At 44.2% G+C, this 20298-nt stretch overlaps 2 protein-coding genes across 2 annotated transcripts in view; one reads left to right on the top strand and one right to left on the bottom strand.

The window, feature by feature from the left end:
• Positions 1-241: 241 nt before the first annotated feature.
• pik3r4 (phosphoinositide-3-kinase, regulatory subunit 4) lies at positions 242-12129 on the top strand. The gene is made up of 20 exons (XM_088410278.1): positions 242-405; positions 1344-2066; positions 2877-3010; positions 3086-3293; positions 4325-4714; positions 4792-4926; positions 5018-5239; positions 6070-6243; positions 6906-7051; positions 7117-7320; positions 8081-8282; positions 8367-8470; positions 8819-9035; positions 9789-10119; positions 10463-10674; positions 10739-10870; positions 10946-11046; positions 11175-11263; positions 11339-11459; positions 11714-12129. Exons 2-20 carry the CDS (start codon positions 1349-1351, stop codon positions 11882-11884), a joined length of 4011 nt encoding a protein of 1336 aa, XP_088266404.1. The 5' UTR covers positions 242-405; positions 1344-1348; the 3' UTR covers positions 11885-12129.
• A 547-nt stretch (positions 12130-12676) lies between these two features.
• The window catches only part of col6a4a (collagen, type VI, alpha 4a), a 22283-nt gene continuing 14661 nt past the window's right edge, over positions 12677-20298 (bottom strand). The window contains exons 24-40 of the mRNA XM_088410287.1: positions 20207-20269; positions 20057-20119; positions 19933-19995; positions 19636-19686; positions 19508-19543; positions 19351-19413; positions 18881-18943; positions 18482-18517; positions 18371-18407; positions 18266-18277; positions 17392-17885; positions 16545-16635; positions 15185-15835; positions 14488-14572; positions 14319-14425; positions 13361-13405; positions 12677-13293 (exon numbers count right to left, since the gene is read on the bottom strand). Coding sequence (XP_088266413.1) covers positions 13127-13293; positions 13361-13405; positions 14319-14425; positions 14488-14572; positions 15185-15835; positions 16545-16635; positions 17392-17885; positions 18266-18277; positions 18371-18407; positions 18482-18517; positions 18881-18943; positions 19351-19413; positions 19508-19543; positions 19636-19686; positions 19933-19995; positions 20057-20119; positions 20207-20269 — 2127 coding nt within the window. The 3' untranslated portion in view covers positions 12677-13126. The remainder of the gene's footprint in view (positions 13294-13360; positions 13406-14318; positions 14426-14487; positions 14573-15184; positions 15836-16544; positions 16636-17391; positions 17886-18265; positions 18278-18370; positions 18408-18481; positions 18518-18880; positions 18944-19350; positions 19414-19507; positions 19544-19635; positions 19687-19932; positions 19996-20056; positions 20120-20206; positions 20270-20298) is intronic.

Raw genomic sequence — 20298 nt, 5'->3', positions numbered from 1 at the left:
TGACTGCAATTTCCTGCTTCCGCTTCGGCAATAACAATTCAAACAACTGGGTTAGCATTTTTTTTTCTTTTTTACAACGGTGTTGATCATTTGACCGTAAACCACAATTCAAAAAATAAAATATTAGTTCGTATAGTCAGTTGATGGAGTTACATATAATAATTATTAGGATATTTTGGGGGGGGACGTTAAACTGTAAAGTTCGCCATATTTACTTTTCACAGGGCGGACACCGATTAACGATTCACTCTGACCCGGAATCACAACAACAGCTGCTCGACGCCGATCATTCGTTTCACCTCGCTACTTTTCTGAAAAGGCTGCCTTTAATTGCTTTGTTTTGTCGTCCGCGCTGACTTCATAAAACAACTCCCGCGGCAACTACTTTAGCCTCGCCATCAGCAGGTAACATGATTTTTTTCCACTACTTCCGGTCATTTTATATGGACGCTTTGGGTGTTTAGCTAATGATGATTAGCCGAAGAGCTAACGGGATGCTAACGTTATGTCATGTGATGAACTCATAGGAATTTAAACATTCTAACCGTGTGTCCAATATTGCTTATAGGTGCCACAGTGAGAACACTGTCAGAGTCAGAAATGTCACAGTGAAAAATAACATGACGTCAGATGGCACAAAGTAAAAAGTTACAAGTTATAAGTGCGTAAAACTTGCTCAACATCATTTATCTTTGATTTTCACCTTACGACCCATGTAATATGCAATTGCTGTTTGAAAAATACAAACATTGGAATAACGACATGAATCTATTCACGTTTTATTTTTATTTTTTTAAACTACCGATGTCAGTCACTCCTAGGTCACAACTAAACATTACTAGTGATCTACTGTGCATCACTAGTGACGTCCAGGCAAAACTGGTGGACCTTACAGAAAGCTGACTTTGACCATTTATTCGTTATCCTTGGCGTCCAGTTTTGATGTCCAGCCAAATAATAGTATTCGTTTTGTCATCACTAGAAAGGAAAATTTGGCATTCTTCTTGTTACCAGTGAGGCAGATCTGTGTGCGAGTTCCCATTTGCATGATATTATCAATGAAGTGCCAAGTGTTAACTAGTAGAATTTTACATCTTCACTAGTAGTACTAGCAGTTTTCTACCAGTCCTGTGATTAAAAGAAAGAAGTCTCAAATATTGTTACTACATTTGTAGTATGTCAATTTGTTTTTTGTTTTGTTTTTGTAAACTTTAACTAAGATTGGCATTGAACAGCTAGAAGGCTCTTTTTTAGTTGTTTGCTGTCTGCCCTAACTGGTTTATAGTTTAGATAAACCAGAGTATTGATACTGGCTGATTAATGACAAAAAAAATCTCTGGCAGAGGCGATGGGCAACCAGCTGGCGGGCATCGCCCCGTCACAGATCTTGTCGGTGGACAGCTACTTCTCTGACATCCACGACCACGAGTACGACAAGAGCCTGGGAAGCACGCGCTTCTTCAAGGTGGCACGCGCCAAGCACCGCGAGGGCATGGTGGTGGTAAAAGTGTTCGCCATTCAGGATCCATCGCTGCCGCTCACCAGCTACAAGCAGGAACTGGAGGAGCTGAAAATCCGTCTGCACTCCTGCCACAACTGCCTGCCCTTCCAGAAGACCTCGCTGACGGAGAAGGCCGCCATCCTTTTTCGTCAGTACGTGCGCGACAACCTGTACGACCGCATCAGTACACGGCCCTTCCTGAACAATGTGGAGAAGCGCTGGTTGGCCTTCCAGATCCTCACTGCGGTGGACCAAGCTCACAAGGCCGGCGTACGCCACGGCGACATCAAGACCGAGAACGTGATGGTGACCAGTTGGAACTGGGTGCTGCTCAGCGATTTTGCCAGCTTCAAGCCCACCTATCTTCCTGAAGACAACCCTGCTGACTTCAACTACTTTTTTGACACGTCCCGTCGGCGCACTTGCTACATCGCGCCCGAGCGCTTCGTGGACGGCAGCATGTTTGCCGCTGAGAACGACCAGAACACGCCGCTGGTGGACCTGAGCACCAGCAACCAGAGGAGCAGAGGCGAGCTCAAGCAGGCCATGGACATCTTTTCTGCAGGTGCGTCAGAATTATACTGTAGCTATAGTGGATATAAAAGTCTACACACCCTAATTCAAATACTTGCCATTTGTACTGGGACAAAATGAGACCACAATAAATTATTTTTATATTTTTATAGGGATGTGCGAGTACTGACACCAAATATTGGTATCAAGCCAATAACAAGCCTTATATCAAGGTATCGGTACTTGCAATGGCAGCTGGTATGAGTATTGGCCCTTTTCTTGGAGCAGTTTTATGATCACTAACTAGAAATTATAAATTAAAAGATAGTTTTGAGAAAGTTCATGTATTTAATGTTCTAGTGGTTTCGGTACTTCGTGTTAAGATCGGTACAACTCAAGCGTTAAAATACTCATGCTGGTGTCGTCTGAACAAAAGTGGTAGCGAACACCCCTACTTTTCGCGCATTTAATTTTATAGATAAACTGTAAAACACGACCAACTGACCTGTTTGATGTTGAAAAAAAATAATAACGCTATTACCAATATCTTAAATATTTAGTTGGCGGAAAAAGATATTCCATAAAACAATGTGCTGATTTTATTTTTTAAATCACTTCAATGATTAATGTGATTTAGAAAAAAAATCTTGTTAACAGTGATGCATCATGCTACACAGGGCAGAAGCAAAGCCAGTTATTTACCCCCCCCCCCCCCCCCCCCCCCCCCACACACACACACACACACACACACACACACACACACACCACCAACCACCCCCCTTCTGTTTGGGAAAGGCAGGGCTAAATAAGATTTTATCTTTGGCCAGTCCTCCGCCAACATGTTTTCCTTGTTTTTCATCAGGCTGTGTGATCGCTGAGCTGTTCACAGAGGGTGTCCCGCTCTTCGATCTATCCCAACTACTGGCGTACCGCAAAGGACACTTCCAGACAGAGCAAGTCCTGGAGAAGATTGAGGACTGCAGCATCCGAGAACTGGTGAGGCTCGTGTTTGAGATCTCGCCACGGAAACCCAGCCAGTCATCTCCGTTGTGGCCTCTCTGTGGTCTCTAGGTGTCTCAGATGGTACAACGGGAACCGGAGCGCCGCTTGGCAGCCGAAGACTACTTGAAGCAGCAACGAGGAAAGGCTTTCCCTGACATCTTCTATACCTTCCTGCTTCCCTACATGGCGCAGTTCGCCAAAGACACTTTCCAGTCGGCTGACGAGCGAGTGCTTGTAATACGCAAAGACCTGGACAACATCTTGCACAACCTCAGAGGTGACTGACAAATTACTTCTGCTTTTACCCTTCTTTGACATGTCAGCAAGTGTATACATGTTTTTAAAGGGGAAGTCAAATCCAAAATGCTCTTATCAAAATGTTCTATGCGCAAGGAGCAAGATTCTTGTCAAATAAATTCTTTTGGTTTTAGTCCGTTTTACCAATTGCTGATGATTAAAAATGGCATGACAGTTGCTTGGGTAATGATCAATCATCTTCACCTGTTTTCTGAGTTTGGCCATTTGACAAACACATTTTAGCACTTGCTGTCAACTAAAAATGATATCACCTGTGCTCAAGACTCAGGTAACGACCAATCACGGCACACCCGTTGGTCGTGTGACGTTCACAAGCTGAGCTGTTTGCTACCTAAGCGTATAGCACATGGTCATTTTCAGTTGACAGAAAGCTGCAAGATAAATTATCTCATAAGTCTTGCTGAAAACGGATATATAAGTGTCTATTCCTTTAATTCTGACAATAAATGATAACCAAGTTGCTCAGGTAATGACCAGTCATGATACATATAAGCTGGGTTTTGACCCACAGATGCGCACTTTTATATCTTTTATATTTTTATATCCTTTTTTATATTCTTACTTACGATATTTACCATAACGGGACGAGCTAGAGTGCGGACATCTGTTGACTTTTAACAGCTAGTGCCTGTTGCAGCTCATGTTAGCTGAGGTTATTAAGGCATTATTTTCCAAAAAAAAAAGTGAGCAGACTGAACCAGCGTCCGAGTCTATCCTTGTTTACTCACAGGAATATTACTAAAACAGAGAGGTCATGATGTCACCAGCCCATTAGCTTAAGAGTGGCAAAGTATAGAGCAGTGTGTACTCGATAAAGAACATAGGTATTCCATTTGACTTGGGGGGACTTACGGTAATTTCATATTCCACATGTACAATATTAAACAGAATACCATGTTCAAATTAGTTGGGGCGCATAGAACTTATTATTGTATGAACATTTTGGACTAAACTTCCCTTTTAATGCATGCTGGCAAATCCTTGACACAGGCACCTCAGGTTCCTCCCAGGATGCGGGCGATGGCACAGTGAGCGCCAAAGAGCAGCAAGGCCTGATGGTGTTGGCATCCGTCATCACTTCCTGCCTGCAGACGCTGCACTCATGTGACTCCAAGCTGGCGGCGCTGGAGCTTATCCTCCACCTGGCGCCACGCCTAGGTGTGGACATCCTGCTGGACCGCATCACACCATATCTGCTTCACTTTTGCAACGACCAAGTCCCCCGCGTGCGAGCCCAGGCTGTGCGCACTCTCACCAAAGTGCTGGCGCTGGTCAAGGAAGTGCCACGTAACGATGTCAACATCTACCCGGAGTACATCCTGCCGGGCATTGCGCACCTGGCACAGGATGACGCCACCATAGTCAGATTGGCGTACGCGGGTAAGCTATTACCTCATTAAGGGGATTGCACAAAGTTGCGGTATCCAGATCAAAAACATTTTTGTCGTTGATTTCAGAGAACGTGGCGCACCTCGCAGAGAGCGCCCTCCGCTTCCTGGAGTTGGTGCAGGAGAACAACATAAGCACGGAGCACAACGGCAGCGGTGAGGAAGTGGAGGAAACGCTACACCCTAACGACAACTACGACTCGGGTTGGTGCATCAAACATTGCTTTCGAGTTGTGGTTTGGATAATGAATAGCGGGCGTTGTTCTCAATCAATGAAATCAACCCAAATGTGCAGAGCTGCAGGCGCTCCACGAGATGGTGCAGCAGAAGGTGGTGACGCTGCTGAGCGACTCGGAGAACGTGGTGAAGCAGTCGCTGATGGAGAACGGCATCACCCGACTCTGCGTCTTCTTCGGCCGGCAGAAGGCCAACGACGTGCTGCTGTCGCATATGATCACCTTCCTCAACGACAAGAACGACTGGCACTTGCGAGGCGCCTTTTTCGACAGCATCGTCGGTGAGAACCAGCTCCTGTCTTGGGTCTTAATCCAGAAATTTAGGGAAAACAATCATAAAAGTTTCCAAGGACATCATAATATTTCATAAATCACATAAAGTCAACTTAACAGCTATCACCGTGGAACTGACTTAATTCATTAAATGTTTCACTTAAAATTTTTTTTAATTTGAATCATCCTTCCTTATGAAAGAAATAGAAATGCTGTTATTACAGTATTCTATTCCAATCTGATTTTAATTAGAAATGGCATGCTGTAATATTTAGTTTTAAAAAATGAAAAGGAAAGGTGTACTAACATAAGGAAATAGCACAGAGTAATAAAAATAATTGCCAGTTTTTATTCTCATTTCAATGACCATTGGGTTGGGCAGTGTAATACAGTCAAAACATACTAGCATGTTCATTTGAATTTACGGAATTAGAAAAATAAAAAAATGGACTTTTTTTTGTTTTCAATTCAATGTATTGAGTGGATAGTGGGAATTACAATACAGTCATTGAAAGTATAATGTAGCCAATAAAAATGACTCTGTAAGATACAGTAAAATTAGTTGTTTTTCACCGAAGATAAGGAATATATGACTGTAAAAATTTTTTATATGTGTTGCTCTACCATTGGTGTTCAAACTTATATTTATGGCCTAGTATGTTTGCTTTGTTGGCGCACCAGTCCCCATATGTTTATATGCACTTTTTAATTGATATGTCATCATAATTGATTGCACGTGACTTCCAAATTATAGTTAGCTGTTTCCCAAGTATCCAAGGGCCCCAATTCTAGAATACCTTTTAACTTTCATGTTATTCTTGTGTTTCATCACATGGAGGAGTGGCAGCGTACGTGGGCTGGCAAAGTTCGGCCATCTTGAAGCCACTCCTCCAGCAGGGCCTTAGCGACACGGAGGAGTTTGTCATCTACAAAGCTCTTAACGCGCTGACGTGCATGTGCCAGCTGGGCCTTCTACAGAAGCCTCACATCTATGAGTTTGTCGCAGACATCGGTAAGCTCCTGTTCTTGTATTGACTGAATCATGTTTTCAACATGTATGGGGAACTTCCTTTTTATTGGGGTTTGCATTATGTTAACTGCATTATGATAACTTTTTTTTCCCATAATGGGTACATACTCTCCTGTGTGGAGTTTACATGTTATCCCCATGCCCGGGTGGGTTCTCTCCAAACACTCGGTCTTCCTTACACATTCCAAAAACTTGCATGGCAGGCCAATTGGACATACTAAATTGTCCTTAGGTGTGATTGGATGCATGAATGGTCATTCGTCTCTGTGTGCCCTGCAATTGGCTGGCAACCAGTTGAGGGTTTCCCCCGCCTACTGCCCGACCCCGCTGGGATAGGCACCAGCAAGCGTGCAACCCTTGTGAGGATAGGCGACTTTAGAAAATGGATGGATTGGTGAATGGCTATAACCTTTCTACTGTCACTTAAACATAGTTTGACACAAATGTACTACAAGTTGACAACAAAAGTTTACAAAAAATTGCTACAATATTTTGCATCTCACAAATCACATCTAAGTGTGGAATTGGAATTATGTACTGTATTGTAGATTTGACTTATTTTAAAAGTCAAACTTTGCTAATTACTAGCAGATTTCCAATATACTCTAAGGGTCTTTGTTCTTTCATTTGCTTCCTTGCTGCAGCTCCGTTTTTGTGCCACCCCAACTTGTGGATCCGTTATGGCGCAGTGGGCTTCATCACGGTGGTCGCTCAACACCTCAATGTGGCTGACGTCTACTGCAAGCTAATGCCGCACCTCAATCCCTTCATCACGCAGCCCATCATCCAGGTGCGTGCTTTCTCAACGTCCTCGTCTTGGTCATGCTGGCTCACGTGCGCTTTCTGGCTCCACAGATCGACAAGGAGCTGGTCCTGCTCAGCGTCCTGAAGGAGCCGTTGAGTCGTTCCATCTTTGATTACGCGCTACGCTCCAAAGACATTGCCAGCCTCTTCCGCCACCTGCTGCTGCGGCAGAAGAAGCGCACTGGGTCCATACCGGAGTGCATGCCACCTGACGACCCTGCCATCGCTCAGTTGCTCAAAAAGCTGCTATCACAGGTAAGAAAAAAAATGCAAATCTCCTATGTCTAAATCTTACATCGTACATTATAAGAAGCGTGAAACACAGTAAATGAGCTAACAATATAGCATACACATCATAATTATTATTTATAAATCTTCAAATACAGGTCTCTAATACCTCCTGACATCGAATGGATTTCATTTAATTTTGCTCAGTGATCCTAATTTGCATGTATTACAATAGATAAGCAGTTGCAACTACTATTTTTTTTCGCTCCTAGCTTAATGCTAACACAAATCACTCAATGTCATAGACAGGCTAATAAAATGAGCATTAATGTCCTGGTGGTTTGAACTTGTTCCAGACTAATATAGATTTTTTTTTCAGGCCATTGTAAATTCTGATATATGGTTGAATAAGATTCCATTACCAAATAGTTGGCCTATAATATAATAAAATACTTACAGTATTTATTGGTCTCTTAAAGCTCACAATCAAATTCCTTTTTCTTCTTCTGCTTTCTCTTAATCTTCTTGTTTTTCTTCATCATCCTTTTCCTTTTTTTCTTGCTCTCCTGCGCTGTCCTCCTTATTGTTCACATTCTATTTCTTCTCCCCTTTTCGCCTTTTTTCCCCTTATTCATCTGTCTTCTTTTTCTTCTCCTTTCCCCTCCTTTTTCTCCACTTTTCCTCTCCCCTTCTTTCACCTTTTTCTTTTCCCTGTTCTCTTTCTTTGTTTCTCCCTTTTCTTTTCCTCTTATTTCCCCTTTTTCCCTTCCTTTTTTTTTTTGCGCAGGGCATGACTGAGGCAGAGGAAGACAAGCTGTTGGCACTCCGAGACTTCATGCTCAAGTCCAACAAGGCCAAAGCCAACATGGGTGAGCAAATACATCTGGGTGAAGCGGCCCAGAACGGCGTTGTCGACCTGGCCGTGCTGGGTATCACAGGACGCCAGGTGGACCTGGCCAAGCCCAAAGGCGAAGTGGAAGACAAGCGAGGTGAGTCACGCTTTGTCCTCATTTGCTAGGAAAAAAAAATCAAGTGAATTGTAGGTTAAACGTCGTCATTTTTGTCTGGTGCAGCGAGGAAGCACACAAAGCAAGACTCCATCATGAACGAGGAGTGGAAGAGCATGTTTGGATCTCAAGAGCCTGCCTCCACCACCTCTATCTCGCAGGCCACCACAGTAGGTTGAACCATTAGGAAAAAAAATCTATGTGTGATTTTTCTTTTCTCAGGAAGCATTTTAAAACTAGCTGATTTTAAAGGGAAAGTCAACACAACTTTTTCAGTATTTTCTATGCAGCCCCACAAGTATAAACACAGTTTTCTGATTAATAATGTGTTTCTGGAATATGAATCAAGCTGCAAGATCCACCCGTTTTTAATTCATTTTTGAGGGCGGCCATTTTGTGACTGTCTACTAAAAATGAAATCACTGTTGCTCACGGGCTCAAGTAATGTACCTGCTTTCTGAGTTTGATTTTGTGAATTTCAAAAGCTTTACTGGAGCTTTTTTCTTTGTACCCTGCAGGTGCCTGATGGGCCATCGAGTCAATCCCGCAAGAATACGCCAACACCGGCCGTGCAACAGTCGGTGACGAGCGGCCTGACATACCAGCGCCGCCTCAACACCTGTAAGGTGGAGCTGCAGCATCTGGTGCAACAGAAGCGTGACCAGTGCAGTGCTGAGCGCATGGCCAAGCAGATGATGGAGAGCGCCGAATGGGAGAGTCGCCCGCCGCCACCCGGTAACACCTTTGCCACCACCTTGCAACTCTTGCTGACCTGGGACTCTTATTTTCCCTCTGGCATTACATTGAGACCCTTTTCCATAAAAGCAAAGCTTCTGTAAGTTTACAAAGAAACGGGACTGTGAAAACATAAGTGGACTGGTAAATATAGCTTCTTACTAGTACTACCGGTGGCAACATGAACTAGTATAATGTCATGAGCAGTACGGGTAACACACAGGTTTTCTTCAGTATTACAATGCTTCTCGGTTATTTTTTTTACGGAACGGGAACACAACACCAATACCTTTGAACCTGAAGAAAAGTATAAAACGTGCTGATGATTTTTCTAAATCTAATTAATCATGAATTTAATTTTGAAAAATCGTCACAGAGTTTGAAAATGTTCAGAACTCCAGCAGACTTTGACAATCAGAGCGCCACTGCACCACCTGGTGCTGTAGATGTGTAATTACACTACACAACGTAAAAGCGAAACCCGTTTCCCTACGCGTGCACCTGCCATAGCATTTCACTTTCCTGGACTGTACCAGTAGCTTATACTAGTGTACAAAAATACACTTTTGGAAGGCAGCACTAGTACAACAGGGCTATACTCTTAACAATGACTGGGGCATCTTCATAGGTCAAGTAGCTTGGTGACTAGGGTGGCATAAATGTCCACTAGTTGCTGTGAGCTACAAGTTAACTTGCAGTGTGTCACTTATGGCACTAGTAGCACATACACTATCTGAACAACATTCGTTTCAGGGTGGCACCCGAAAGGGCTGCTGGTGGCCCACCTTCACGAGCACAAAGCGGCAGTCAACCGCATCCGAGTGTCAGACGAGCACGCCATCTTCGCCACGGCGTCCAACGACGGCACCGTCAAAGTGTGGGACAGTCAGAAGATGGAGGGCAAGACCACCACCACCAGGTCGGTCCTGACGTATTCACGCATCGGCGGCCACGCCAAGACGCTGACCTTCTGCCAGGGCTCGCATTACTTGGCCGTGGCGTCCGACAATGGCGCCATCCAGCTGCTGGCGGTTGAAGCCAACAAACCGCCCAAGTCGCCCAAAGTGCAACCCTTTCAGACCAGGTTAGCTTACATGGTGATGATAAGAATTTGTTCTCACTAATGCATATCATATTTAAGTATTTTACAATTCTTTGGATAAGTTAAAATGTGAACGCAAAGTAATAAAGGTCTTCACTTTTATAACAGTAAAAAGTCACTCTTTTATGAAGTTGTACTTTTGTCTTTAAATGAGCTTTCCAAATCGAAATAGATGGTAGATGTAGATAGTAAAACAGAATAAGAAGTAAAAAGTTAAATTAACACATTTTTGGCGCCGCCATCTGAAATGCAACCACAAATTAAATGTTCTCTTCAGCTCCAATCTCCAAAGTCCAATTTCCGCTGTAAAAAAAATTCCATTCAGATCCCTGGACTTGAAAGAGGACGGCTGCGCGGTGGACATCCACCATTTCAATTCTGGCGCTCAGGCAGTGCTAGCGTACGCCACCGTCAACGGCTCACTGGTGGGCTGGGACCTTCGCTCCAATTCCAACGCCTGGACGCTTCGCCACGATTTGCGCCTTGGACTCATCACCTCCTTCAGCGTGGACATGCACCAATGCTGGCTGTGCCTCGGTAAGCTCGCCATTGAAAAGTCCCATTTTGATTTCCAACATCTGAGCCTGTGTGCCCTTTGCAGGTACGAGCAGCGGCACCATGGCATGCTGGGATATGCGCTTCCAGCTGCCCATCTCCAACCACACGCATCCGGCACGTGCCCGCATACGACGTCTGCTCATGCACCCGCTCTACCAGTCGTCCGTCATCGCCGGTGAGCGAGTCCTCCTCTTGTCAGTTTCGCTCACTTCCGGTTGACTTCCCGGTAATGTGACCCGCTTGCGTGCAGCCGTGCAGGGCAACAACGAGGTGTCCATGTGGGATATGGAGACGGGGGATCGTAAGTTCACGCTGTGGGCCAGTTCGGCGCCGCCGCTGTCAGAGATGCAGGTGAGAGGCATGAAAATATTCATCTTTTGTTTGGAGCGATTTTGACTGTATAATATTTCGATTCATAAGCAAAAAGACCTATAGGAAAGTAGTAATTATCTGGGTGTGATATCTGTCTGACGTCGCAGCCGTCACCACACAGCGTGCACGGGATCTACTGCAGTCCGGCGGACGGCAATCCGCTGCTGCTGACCGCAGGCTCCGACATGAGAATCAGGTTTGGCGTCAAATCTCAAAGGTCTTGAATTTACATTCAAACTCCTGTGACACCGTGACTTGTTGCACTTGCTAGGTTCTGGGATCTGGCATACCCGGAGAGGTCATACATCGTGGCAGGCGGCGCTAACGATTCGCTGCACTGTCCGTCCGTCATGTACAGCAGGAAGATCATTGAAGGCACAGAAGTGGTCCAGGTAAGCCGAGCTGAGCAATGCATTTCCTAATTCATCCAGTTGATATTTAAATCATTCATCGTCAGCCCAATTAAATAAGAGTTTTGACGTCTTTTTCCGTCAATGGTGGAGAATGAATTAAGTAGTTGTGTGTGTTAAGAAAGAAGGAAAAATAAACACATTTTCCAGTAAATTAAAAAAAAAAAAAAAACTATCACTGCTGTAAAGTAGTCGCAGTGTCTTGCACAGCTTCATTTCCGTGGCCTACGCTGCAGGAGATCCACAGCAAGCAGAAGAGCGGCGCCGCCGAGGATTCGCCACGACGGGGACCCGAAGCGCTGCCCGTGGGACACCATGACATCATCACAGACATCGCCACCTTCCAGACCACGCAAGGATTCATCGTCACCTCGTCCAGGGACGGAATCATCAAAGTGTGGAAGTGATGCACGCAAACGCTCTTTTTAGTCTTACACATCACTCTCTCACAAAAACTCCTGCTGAGTTCTACGGAAATACATAAAGACTTTTCTCATACCCTGTAAGGTATTGGCCCACGATGATGCAATGAAAAAAACCCTGATGTCACTGAGATGTCATCTTGTAAATATTTTGTTTTATAGTTTGATCATGTGATGTTGAACAAGTCATGTGACCTGTGCTTGCTCAATAAACAATGTCATTATTGTCATCATTGTAAATAACGCATTTTCTTACAGGGAGACACTCAGCTCAACATTCACGTTTATGGAACCTGACAATCTTAACCCACACACAAAATGATAAGACGATTAATATTTTCTTATTTTATTTTTTACACCCATCAAAACTTTGTTTCATTGTGTAGGAAAGTTTGATTTTTCTGCAAGTGTTCATCCTGTTTTGTATTTTATTTATTTTTTATTCTTGTGTTGGACTGTAATGATTAATGTACAGTGAACCCTGAGTAAATCCTATCACGGATTTTTAAACCATCCTTTTGGGGGGGCGGGGGCGGGTTTTTCACAGTACTGTATACGCAAGAAGAGCACGTTTGGATGTACATCCAGTAAACTACCACCAGATAGCGCTAGTGCGCTAACGAGCAGAAGAAAATGGTACATTTGTAAAGTTAGAAGTAGTCAGGCCTGGAGCTCATTAGGTTACAGGTGTTATCAAGTTTTAAAAAAAAAGTGCGCCATGACAGCGACCATATCAAATTTTCTCAGGTTAGTAAGGAGGGAGCACACGAGCAAACATTTGTCATTTGTACCCGTTTTTATTTGTCCAACGCGTGAGAATCACACGAATGTTTCTGGGTCTCAAAAACGCCTGAAAATCGCTAACATTCGTGCCGTAGCATCTAATTTCTGTTGGCCATGGCATTCCTCATTGTATATTAAGCTTGGTGAAGTTTCTTGGTTGGCTTCAACATTTAGATTTTAATTACACAATATTTAATTGTTTTGTGGGACACAGTAAACACCAACGTATTTTTCAAAAGACGTTTTGTAGGATGCTTTATAATAAAAGGGTTCACTGTAATTAATAGTAACACATGACGTCAGTATGACGTCTGGAATGTTTTTAAAAGCGTAGTGGACAAACAAATGAGTTGAATGTTGATCATGTGACACTAGCACCTACAAAATAATCAAGTGGAGAAGGGTTCAAGTTGAAAACAGTCACTTTGGGCCGTGGCGCCTCCTTCAGGCAACGCAGGCGTCTTGGCAGGCTTCCTGAGTGCTGAAGCGGTTAGCGTTTCCGCCGCAACCGCCGAACCAGAAGGGCTTGCACTGCCGCTGCTTGCTGTCATATAACCACATCATGGCGTAGTCCTGGCAGTCGCCCGCGTCCTCGTCCAGCAGGCACGGGTCTGCAAAAAGGCCGGACTTAAGGGGTCGCCCGGTTACGTGCATATGTAGAGCGTTCGTGGGTTTTACCTGCGGGGCTGACGTCGGTTGACTTGGGCATCGGCGTGTCATCATCTTTTATGAGTGACAGTGAGAAATCAAATCATAATGGAAGTTATTAACTACAAGTAAAATATAATCGACACTAGCCCAATTGTTAACTCCCACAATGCATCTTGAAAAGCAGTGGACTAGCTATGTTTTTTTTTAATTCATTGTTTCATTTCAACTGTGCAATATAACATTGGTATAATTTGTTTATTGGTTCAATACACTAGAAACATTTTTCCCCCAAAAAATGCATTATCCAAAAAACAGCTTTTTTTTCAATAAATTATTTTTATTCATTTGTTTTTTTAGTGTTTACCGTTTTTGTTTGAATGAACCTTTTATAAAAAATACTCATTGTTTGGAAATTTGCAATTTTCCTTTGTTTGTTTTTTTCAAATATCTAACCTTTTGGAATTTGAAATAACTCCCCAAAATTGAAAGATAAATATGACGTTTTGGATAAATGTTTGAGGGGGTAGTGATTGAAAATAATACATTTTTGTAAATTTACAATTTTCCAAAATTATTTTAACTTTTTTAAAGTGTATTTAAATAGTCAACTCTTTCTCAAAACTATAGCATTACCAGTCAAATATTTGGAGACCTAATTTGAGAAATTCAAGCTGTTAACACTTGATAATGCACAGCTATGAATTGAAAGTCATTCCAAGTCATAAAGCATCATTCATGTGTGAAAGCTGACAAAGAAATTGCCAATATGTGCAAAGCTGTTATCTGGCTCAATGTGACCAATTTAAAGAATCTATAAAAGATTGTTTAATTACCATTTTATTTACTAAATAATTCCAACAAAATATCTTCATAATATAAGATTGTATTCCATATTTCTGGATTTTCTTTTTCTTGATGAAGAAAGATGAAAAACAATTTGTCCAAGCTTGACTGATACTGCATTTATTTTTTTAATTTTATTTACCTTCTGGACTCAACACACGGATGGCATCAGTCTGTCCGGTTTGCTCCTGCAAGTGGCTGCCTGGCTCTTCCCGTGCCTGGTCGGCAAACTCCTCCACGAACCCTTGACTGGATGATAAATGGGTCACATGACCAACATGATGGCAACAATGAGTATGTAATTGACTTACCCATCAACAAGGATCTGTCCACCATCTTGACCAGACCGCTGGCAGATCTGCTTGAGAGCTGGAGGTGGGTAGGTGTTGAAACCCTCTGTATAACACACACACACACACACACACACACACACACACACATATATATTAGTGTGGCAAACCGGAACAAACATTTTTTTTTTCTAATATAAAAATGTATTTTTTTTATTAAAAAATATATTTTTTATTGTAACAAATTGAATGAATCAGGGATGTTTGATACCAAGTTTTTTTTTTTTTTTGCCAAGCAATGCTCTGCAAATGCTTCTCTTCCGACACTAGTACTTTTGATGTACAAAGTATAAAATAAATAGTATCAACTGCCATTTCAAGTACTGATACCTTGAAGTAATCATTGGCTTGATACCGATACTTAGTTATGATACTAGTCTGTTCCTCGAATGGATCATGGTCATTCATTGCTGATTTGTGTTTTTGATATGAGCCAAGAATTTCGAGTCAAAGTGAAAAATATTGTACATTACCCTTTTGTGGTCCTTAAAAATTAATAGTAGTCATGGGGAATAGGCTGACCCCCCCCCCCCCCCCCACACACACACACACACACACACAATTTTTTTAAGCAAAACAATTCATAAGACCTGCAAGTAAGCAGGGTCCACTATAATAAAAAAAAGGTAAAAAAAAAAAAAAAAACACTGCGTCATACTGTCTAGCGCGGCCATGAAGACTCTGAAGAACCTCTGCGCGTAGAGGCGTTCTTCCTGTTGAAGCCGTCCCAAATGCAGCACATGCTGTTGCGTGGGCTCGCTAGCCATGGTCTCCACCTCCGCGCGGTCATAGCGCTCGCCCACCGTCACCACAAACACCGCCACCCCCTGGCACTTGGCCTTCAGGGCAGTGTCATGGAGCACAGGAACGTCCTCCCGCGCCGTCCTGGTGCCCACCACGGCCAAAATGACCTTCCTCCTGCGGGCGTGGTTGGCCGTCTTCACCTCCCTTAGGCAGAGGTTGAGGGCGTGGCCTAAGGCTGAGGATCCGCCTTCCTGGCGCATGTTGCTTAGCAGGTGCGACCTCATGAGCCGCCCGTCCTGGTAACCGCTTAAACCGAACTCTAGCTTGGTTCCGCGGGCGCCGCTCTGCTGCACGACAGCCACGCGAGCGCGGGTGTCGGCCCGACTCGGCTGGGGGCTGATGGCAAGTTGCTCCACTATGGAGCCCAAAAGCTGCTGGGCGCCGGCGTACTCGTCGGCCTGCATCTGGCGCGAGCCGTCCATCAGCATCACCACATCCGCCTCCACTTGCTGCGGCGCCGGCGTCTCTTGGATAAATGTGCACTCCAGCCCATGCCGGCACGGGTCTGTGCAAATAGACAAATACCGCCTGACACTATAATTACCTTGCAATGCAATCAACCTCTCAAAAAATCTAATAAAAACACATATTTTCAAACCCCTCTCCCACCCACCAAAAAATAGCATTCGATTGTTTGGATTTTGTAAAAAAAAAAAAAAAAAAACCACGAAAAAAAGGGTTCATTGGGCTGCTCCTTAGGGTGTGTACACTTTTGCCACATGTGGGCGGTGAAATAAACATATCGAAGTGATCGTTCTTCACTGAGGATAAAGAATGAAGGCCTCTGTAGTTTTTTTCATTATACATCTTAGTCCATTTCTGTTTATCCAGCCTCTAAAAAATGTGCTTCTTGATGCTAACTGTTAGCATTTTAATAGTTTTGCATTGTCTGTTAGCATTAAGCTAAGCAGACCTTACCTAAAGCAAAACAATGCGTTTTTTAAATAAGGTGAAATGTTTTGTTTCGTTTGACTATGAAGAGCTGGAAAGCTCTTTTTTAACAATATAAAATTAAAAACATAAAAAAAAGACAGAATTGTGGCTTTTATCACGAAGAACTCATCAGATAGTCCGGTAATCCCCACTGAAGGTCCAGCTGCCAAATGCGTGGCTCATCGCTGACTTTTGATGACCACAACAAATGTGAATAGCACGCCGAGCAGCTAAGGCACCAACGCATGTCAAGCTAGCATGCAAACGTAATGGCTGCTTACCGTAACAGATAGCGCAGTTCTTCACCTTTCTGAGGTCGGCAGCGGTGTCCCTCCCTAGCACGGTGAAGATGGAGTGTCCGGTGTCATCCAGCTGGAAGGAAACACCTGTTTAAACTTCTCACAAAAACGGCAAATAACAGATGATAGATCCCGCCCCCCCAAGAAAGGCTCTTGCATCGTGTGAAATGGATATGTGGGTTGAGTTTTATTGCACTTGGAAAGACTACAGTTCTCCTGCTGCTGTGAATAGTGGAAATCTCCACGTCACCCACACAGAGAAGTTTTAAAATTGCCTGACGATGCCACAAAATGTTGGCCAAGCGCCTCAACTCACTTCAACATAGTTCCTTTGATGCACGAGGGCAGAAGAGGGCCCTTCCTCTATCAAAAAGAGGCAAATGATCTTTGAGTTCCTGGACTCTTTGATGTGAAAGGGGCTATTGTTCCTTGGCACTCGGTGCCCTAACCTCCCACCCAAGCTCTACTTTTTTAATAAGAATTTCACAACAGAGTTCCAATGTGCCATGATATCCCCAGATGGCAAAAGAGCACTACATTTGTCTAAGAGTTCTTCAACTAAACTTTAACATAGTTCCTTGACTCTTTCTAAGATGCCACAAGTTGGCAGCAAAACAATTTATCCATAGGAAGCTTCTCAACTAACTTCGAGTGCTTTGATACAAGGGTGCCCCAAGATAAAGCACTACTTTTACTGACTGGAGCGTCTCAAATACTTAGGTCACTTCTGCTTCGGAAAACTGGAAATAAGTCACATGACAATGGATTTAGGGACAGCAACTAAGTATTTTTACTTAGGAACTTGTGAAAACCCAAAGGTCAAACTTACCTCCATGGCTCGGCTGATGGCGGGTGCGTTCCTCGTCGAGATGACAGCGGGCACCACGTTGAGGGCGCGGTACTCCATGACAGCTGTCACCACGTCGCTGACATCTTGCGTGGGTCCGTTGGAAAAGAACACGGCCACCTTCCTCATCATGGCGCCCGAGCGTACTCGCTTCAGCACGTTGTGCGCCACGAAGCGCATGGCGGCGCCCAGCTGCCGCCGGCTGGACGTTCGCTCCAGGGCTAAGTTCCTCACGGCGTCCAGCAGCTGCGTTTTACGGCGGTAGTCGTGGAAACGGACAAGGTACTTGGTGTGGGCGCTGTACGCCACCACGGCCACGCGGGCCCCCGTGGGGCAGTTGCTCTCTGCCACGGTGATGTCCCCCAGTAGGGACAGCAGGGCCGAGCGCTGGCGCTCGAACGCCGCCGGGGTCACGTCCTCGGACATGTCCAGGGCCACCACCAGCTCCGTGGGAAGGGCGGGGCAAGAGCCCAAGTCTGAACGACAGGAACGCATTTCTTCATAACTTACCGTAATTCAAGCACACATTTACGTGCTTCTCTTTTTGACCATTATTTCCTCATTTACATGTTCATTCATTCATCCATCCATTCAATTCTTTCATCTACTGAATTTGTTCACACTAATTGGTTCACACACGGTCTTACGCACGCTAATTTGTTCATTCACACACTCATTCATTAGCCTTTCATTGGTTTGCTTGTCATGTAGTCTCGTAGTTGCAAATTCAAACAAGAATGTTTGTTGCCTTCCTCCAAAATATGCTGAAGTTCATTCATCACGATTCCTGATCCAGTTAAGATGGCAGCTGCAATTCTAGCCTTGACAAATTAAACAGGAAGTGAAATACACGTACCTGTGGAACAAGCTGAAAGAGACCACAAACGCAGAGAGAAGCTTAGAGATGATTTGATGACATGACAGAGTGGGCGTGGCTTCAGCTAGCAGATGCTGGACTCACCACAGTTGTCTCGGATGAACGTGATCAGCTCGCACTCCTACGCAACAATAACACACTTTAATAAACACAACACACTTAAAAGAAAATAATGACAGTGAACACAACACGTACCGTCTTTCCTTTTCCTCCAGGGAGACCTCGTGGGCCCTGTAAGTGCCAAACAAAGACATTTATGAAACCATTCATTTACAATCATGATTTAACTGTTAATTTGTTTTTAATTCATATGTTGACTTGTTTAGCCTGTCTTTCTTTCATTTGTTTTTCCATTGTCATACTTGCTTATCCTCACCGGTGTCGTGGCTTTATTAACATTCGTTTCATGCAGTCATTCATCCATTGATTTATTCATTCCTTCGTTTGATTATCTTTCCTTTGTTTAATTCATTCACTCATGCTTAAGTCATTAAGTCTTCCTTTCTCAATACGATGTTTATTCTTCAACTCGGGAATTCTTCCGTGGATCTTTATTCATTCATTCATAACTGTTCAGAAGCGTCGTTCCCTCACCTTGTGTCCCTCGTATCCTGGATTTCCGGGCTGACCCACATCTCCAGTTCGACCTGAGTTACCCTGCATGGGGTGCATAGGGGATTAAAACAACGCCAATTTAATGACAAAAGTGAAGAAACAATGAGTATTACATTAAACTGTTGAGCGCAAATCCCAAACTAGTATCAATGTCTGTATCGTTAAGTCGCCGTTGCCCTCTGCCGTCATGCTCACATGAAGGAAGCAACTATTTTTCACAAAAACCACTTGCCATAATTTTTTGCAAAGAATCAGTCAACATGAGCACTCTGCTCATTTCATGTTGTTTTCCGTATGCCAAAATAAGTAGTGAAAGGCCAACACTGAGTTAATGGCACTGTACTTTACCAATAACACTGCGCTCCCATTTATCCGAATGGAATACTCTTCCTAGTAATGTGCCTCCAAGCTCCAAATATTTATGCCTGTCTTTTTATCTGGTGACTCACCCCGCGACCTTGGTTGCCTTTGCGCCCAGGTAGACCTTTAGTACCTTGCAGACCGCTCTCGCCCTGACAGCAGAAAAATGGGTGTGGCCAGCCAGCACTATATTAGGTGTCTTTTCACATTAAAAGACTTCCTATCAGTGAAGCTGAACACACTCACCACTAATCCCGGATAACCGGGGAAGCCTGGATCGCCCTACACACAGGAATACGCACACAGACACAAAAACTGAGGTCAAGATGGGTTTCTGACGTGTGCGTAATCTTGCGGGAATGTCTCCTGGTTACCTTGATCCCTTTGGGTCCAGCTGGACCATATCCATCTCTGCCATCCTGACCCTGGAAAGCGTATCAACAGTTTACATGAGTACACAAAGTGCAGCTGCTCTGACACATGACACATACTGTACAGTATAAACACCTCCAAAGACTCAAGGAAACACACATTTTATAAGCTGCTTGTTCTCATTAGTGTCACGTTACGATGAATTGGAGGGTATCCATCTTTTCATTCAGTCACGTTTATTTAAAGTTAAAGTTAATGAAGTTAGCACGTGTACCACACTTCCCCCTACAAACACTCACCGGCGTACCCCGTGGTCCTGCTGTCCCCTGCACACCTCGAATGCCCGGCTCTCCAGGTTGTCCCTTCAATGACAAACGTCATCATTACCATGTCGATGTCAACAAGAAGCTGTCACTGGCTCACCTTCTGACCGTTACCACCACGTCTTCCCCTGGAGCCCGCCCCTCCTGGTGAGCCGGGGCCCCCCTACAGGACACCACAACAATGTTTGTTAGGGCACAACTTTTATGGGTGGCGGAGTTTCCGGTGTGATGGTTCAGATGTTTCGCTTACCTGTGGCCCAGGAAGTCCAGGGATCCCTCTTGGTCCAGGTTGACCTCTGACCCCTCTGGGGCCCTAAACGCGCACGAAGCATCAGTGAAAAA

This window comes from Hippichthys cyanospilos, chromosome 3 (assembly GCF_059441005.1).
Source record: "Hippichthys cyanospilos isolate Australia breed blue-spotted pipefish chromosome 3, RoL_Hcya_1.0, whole genome shotgun sequence".
NCBI classification, from domain to species: domain Eukaryota; kingdom Metazoa; phylum Chordata; class Actinopteri; order Syngnathiformes; family Syngnathidae; genus Hippichthys; species Hippichthys cyanospilos.
The sequence above is the reverse complement of the archived record's forward strand: the minus strand, read 5'-3'. Positions and strand labels throughout refer to the sequence as shown.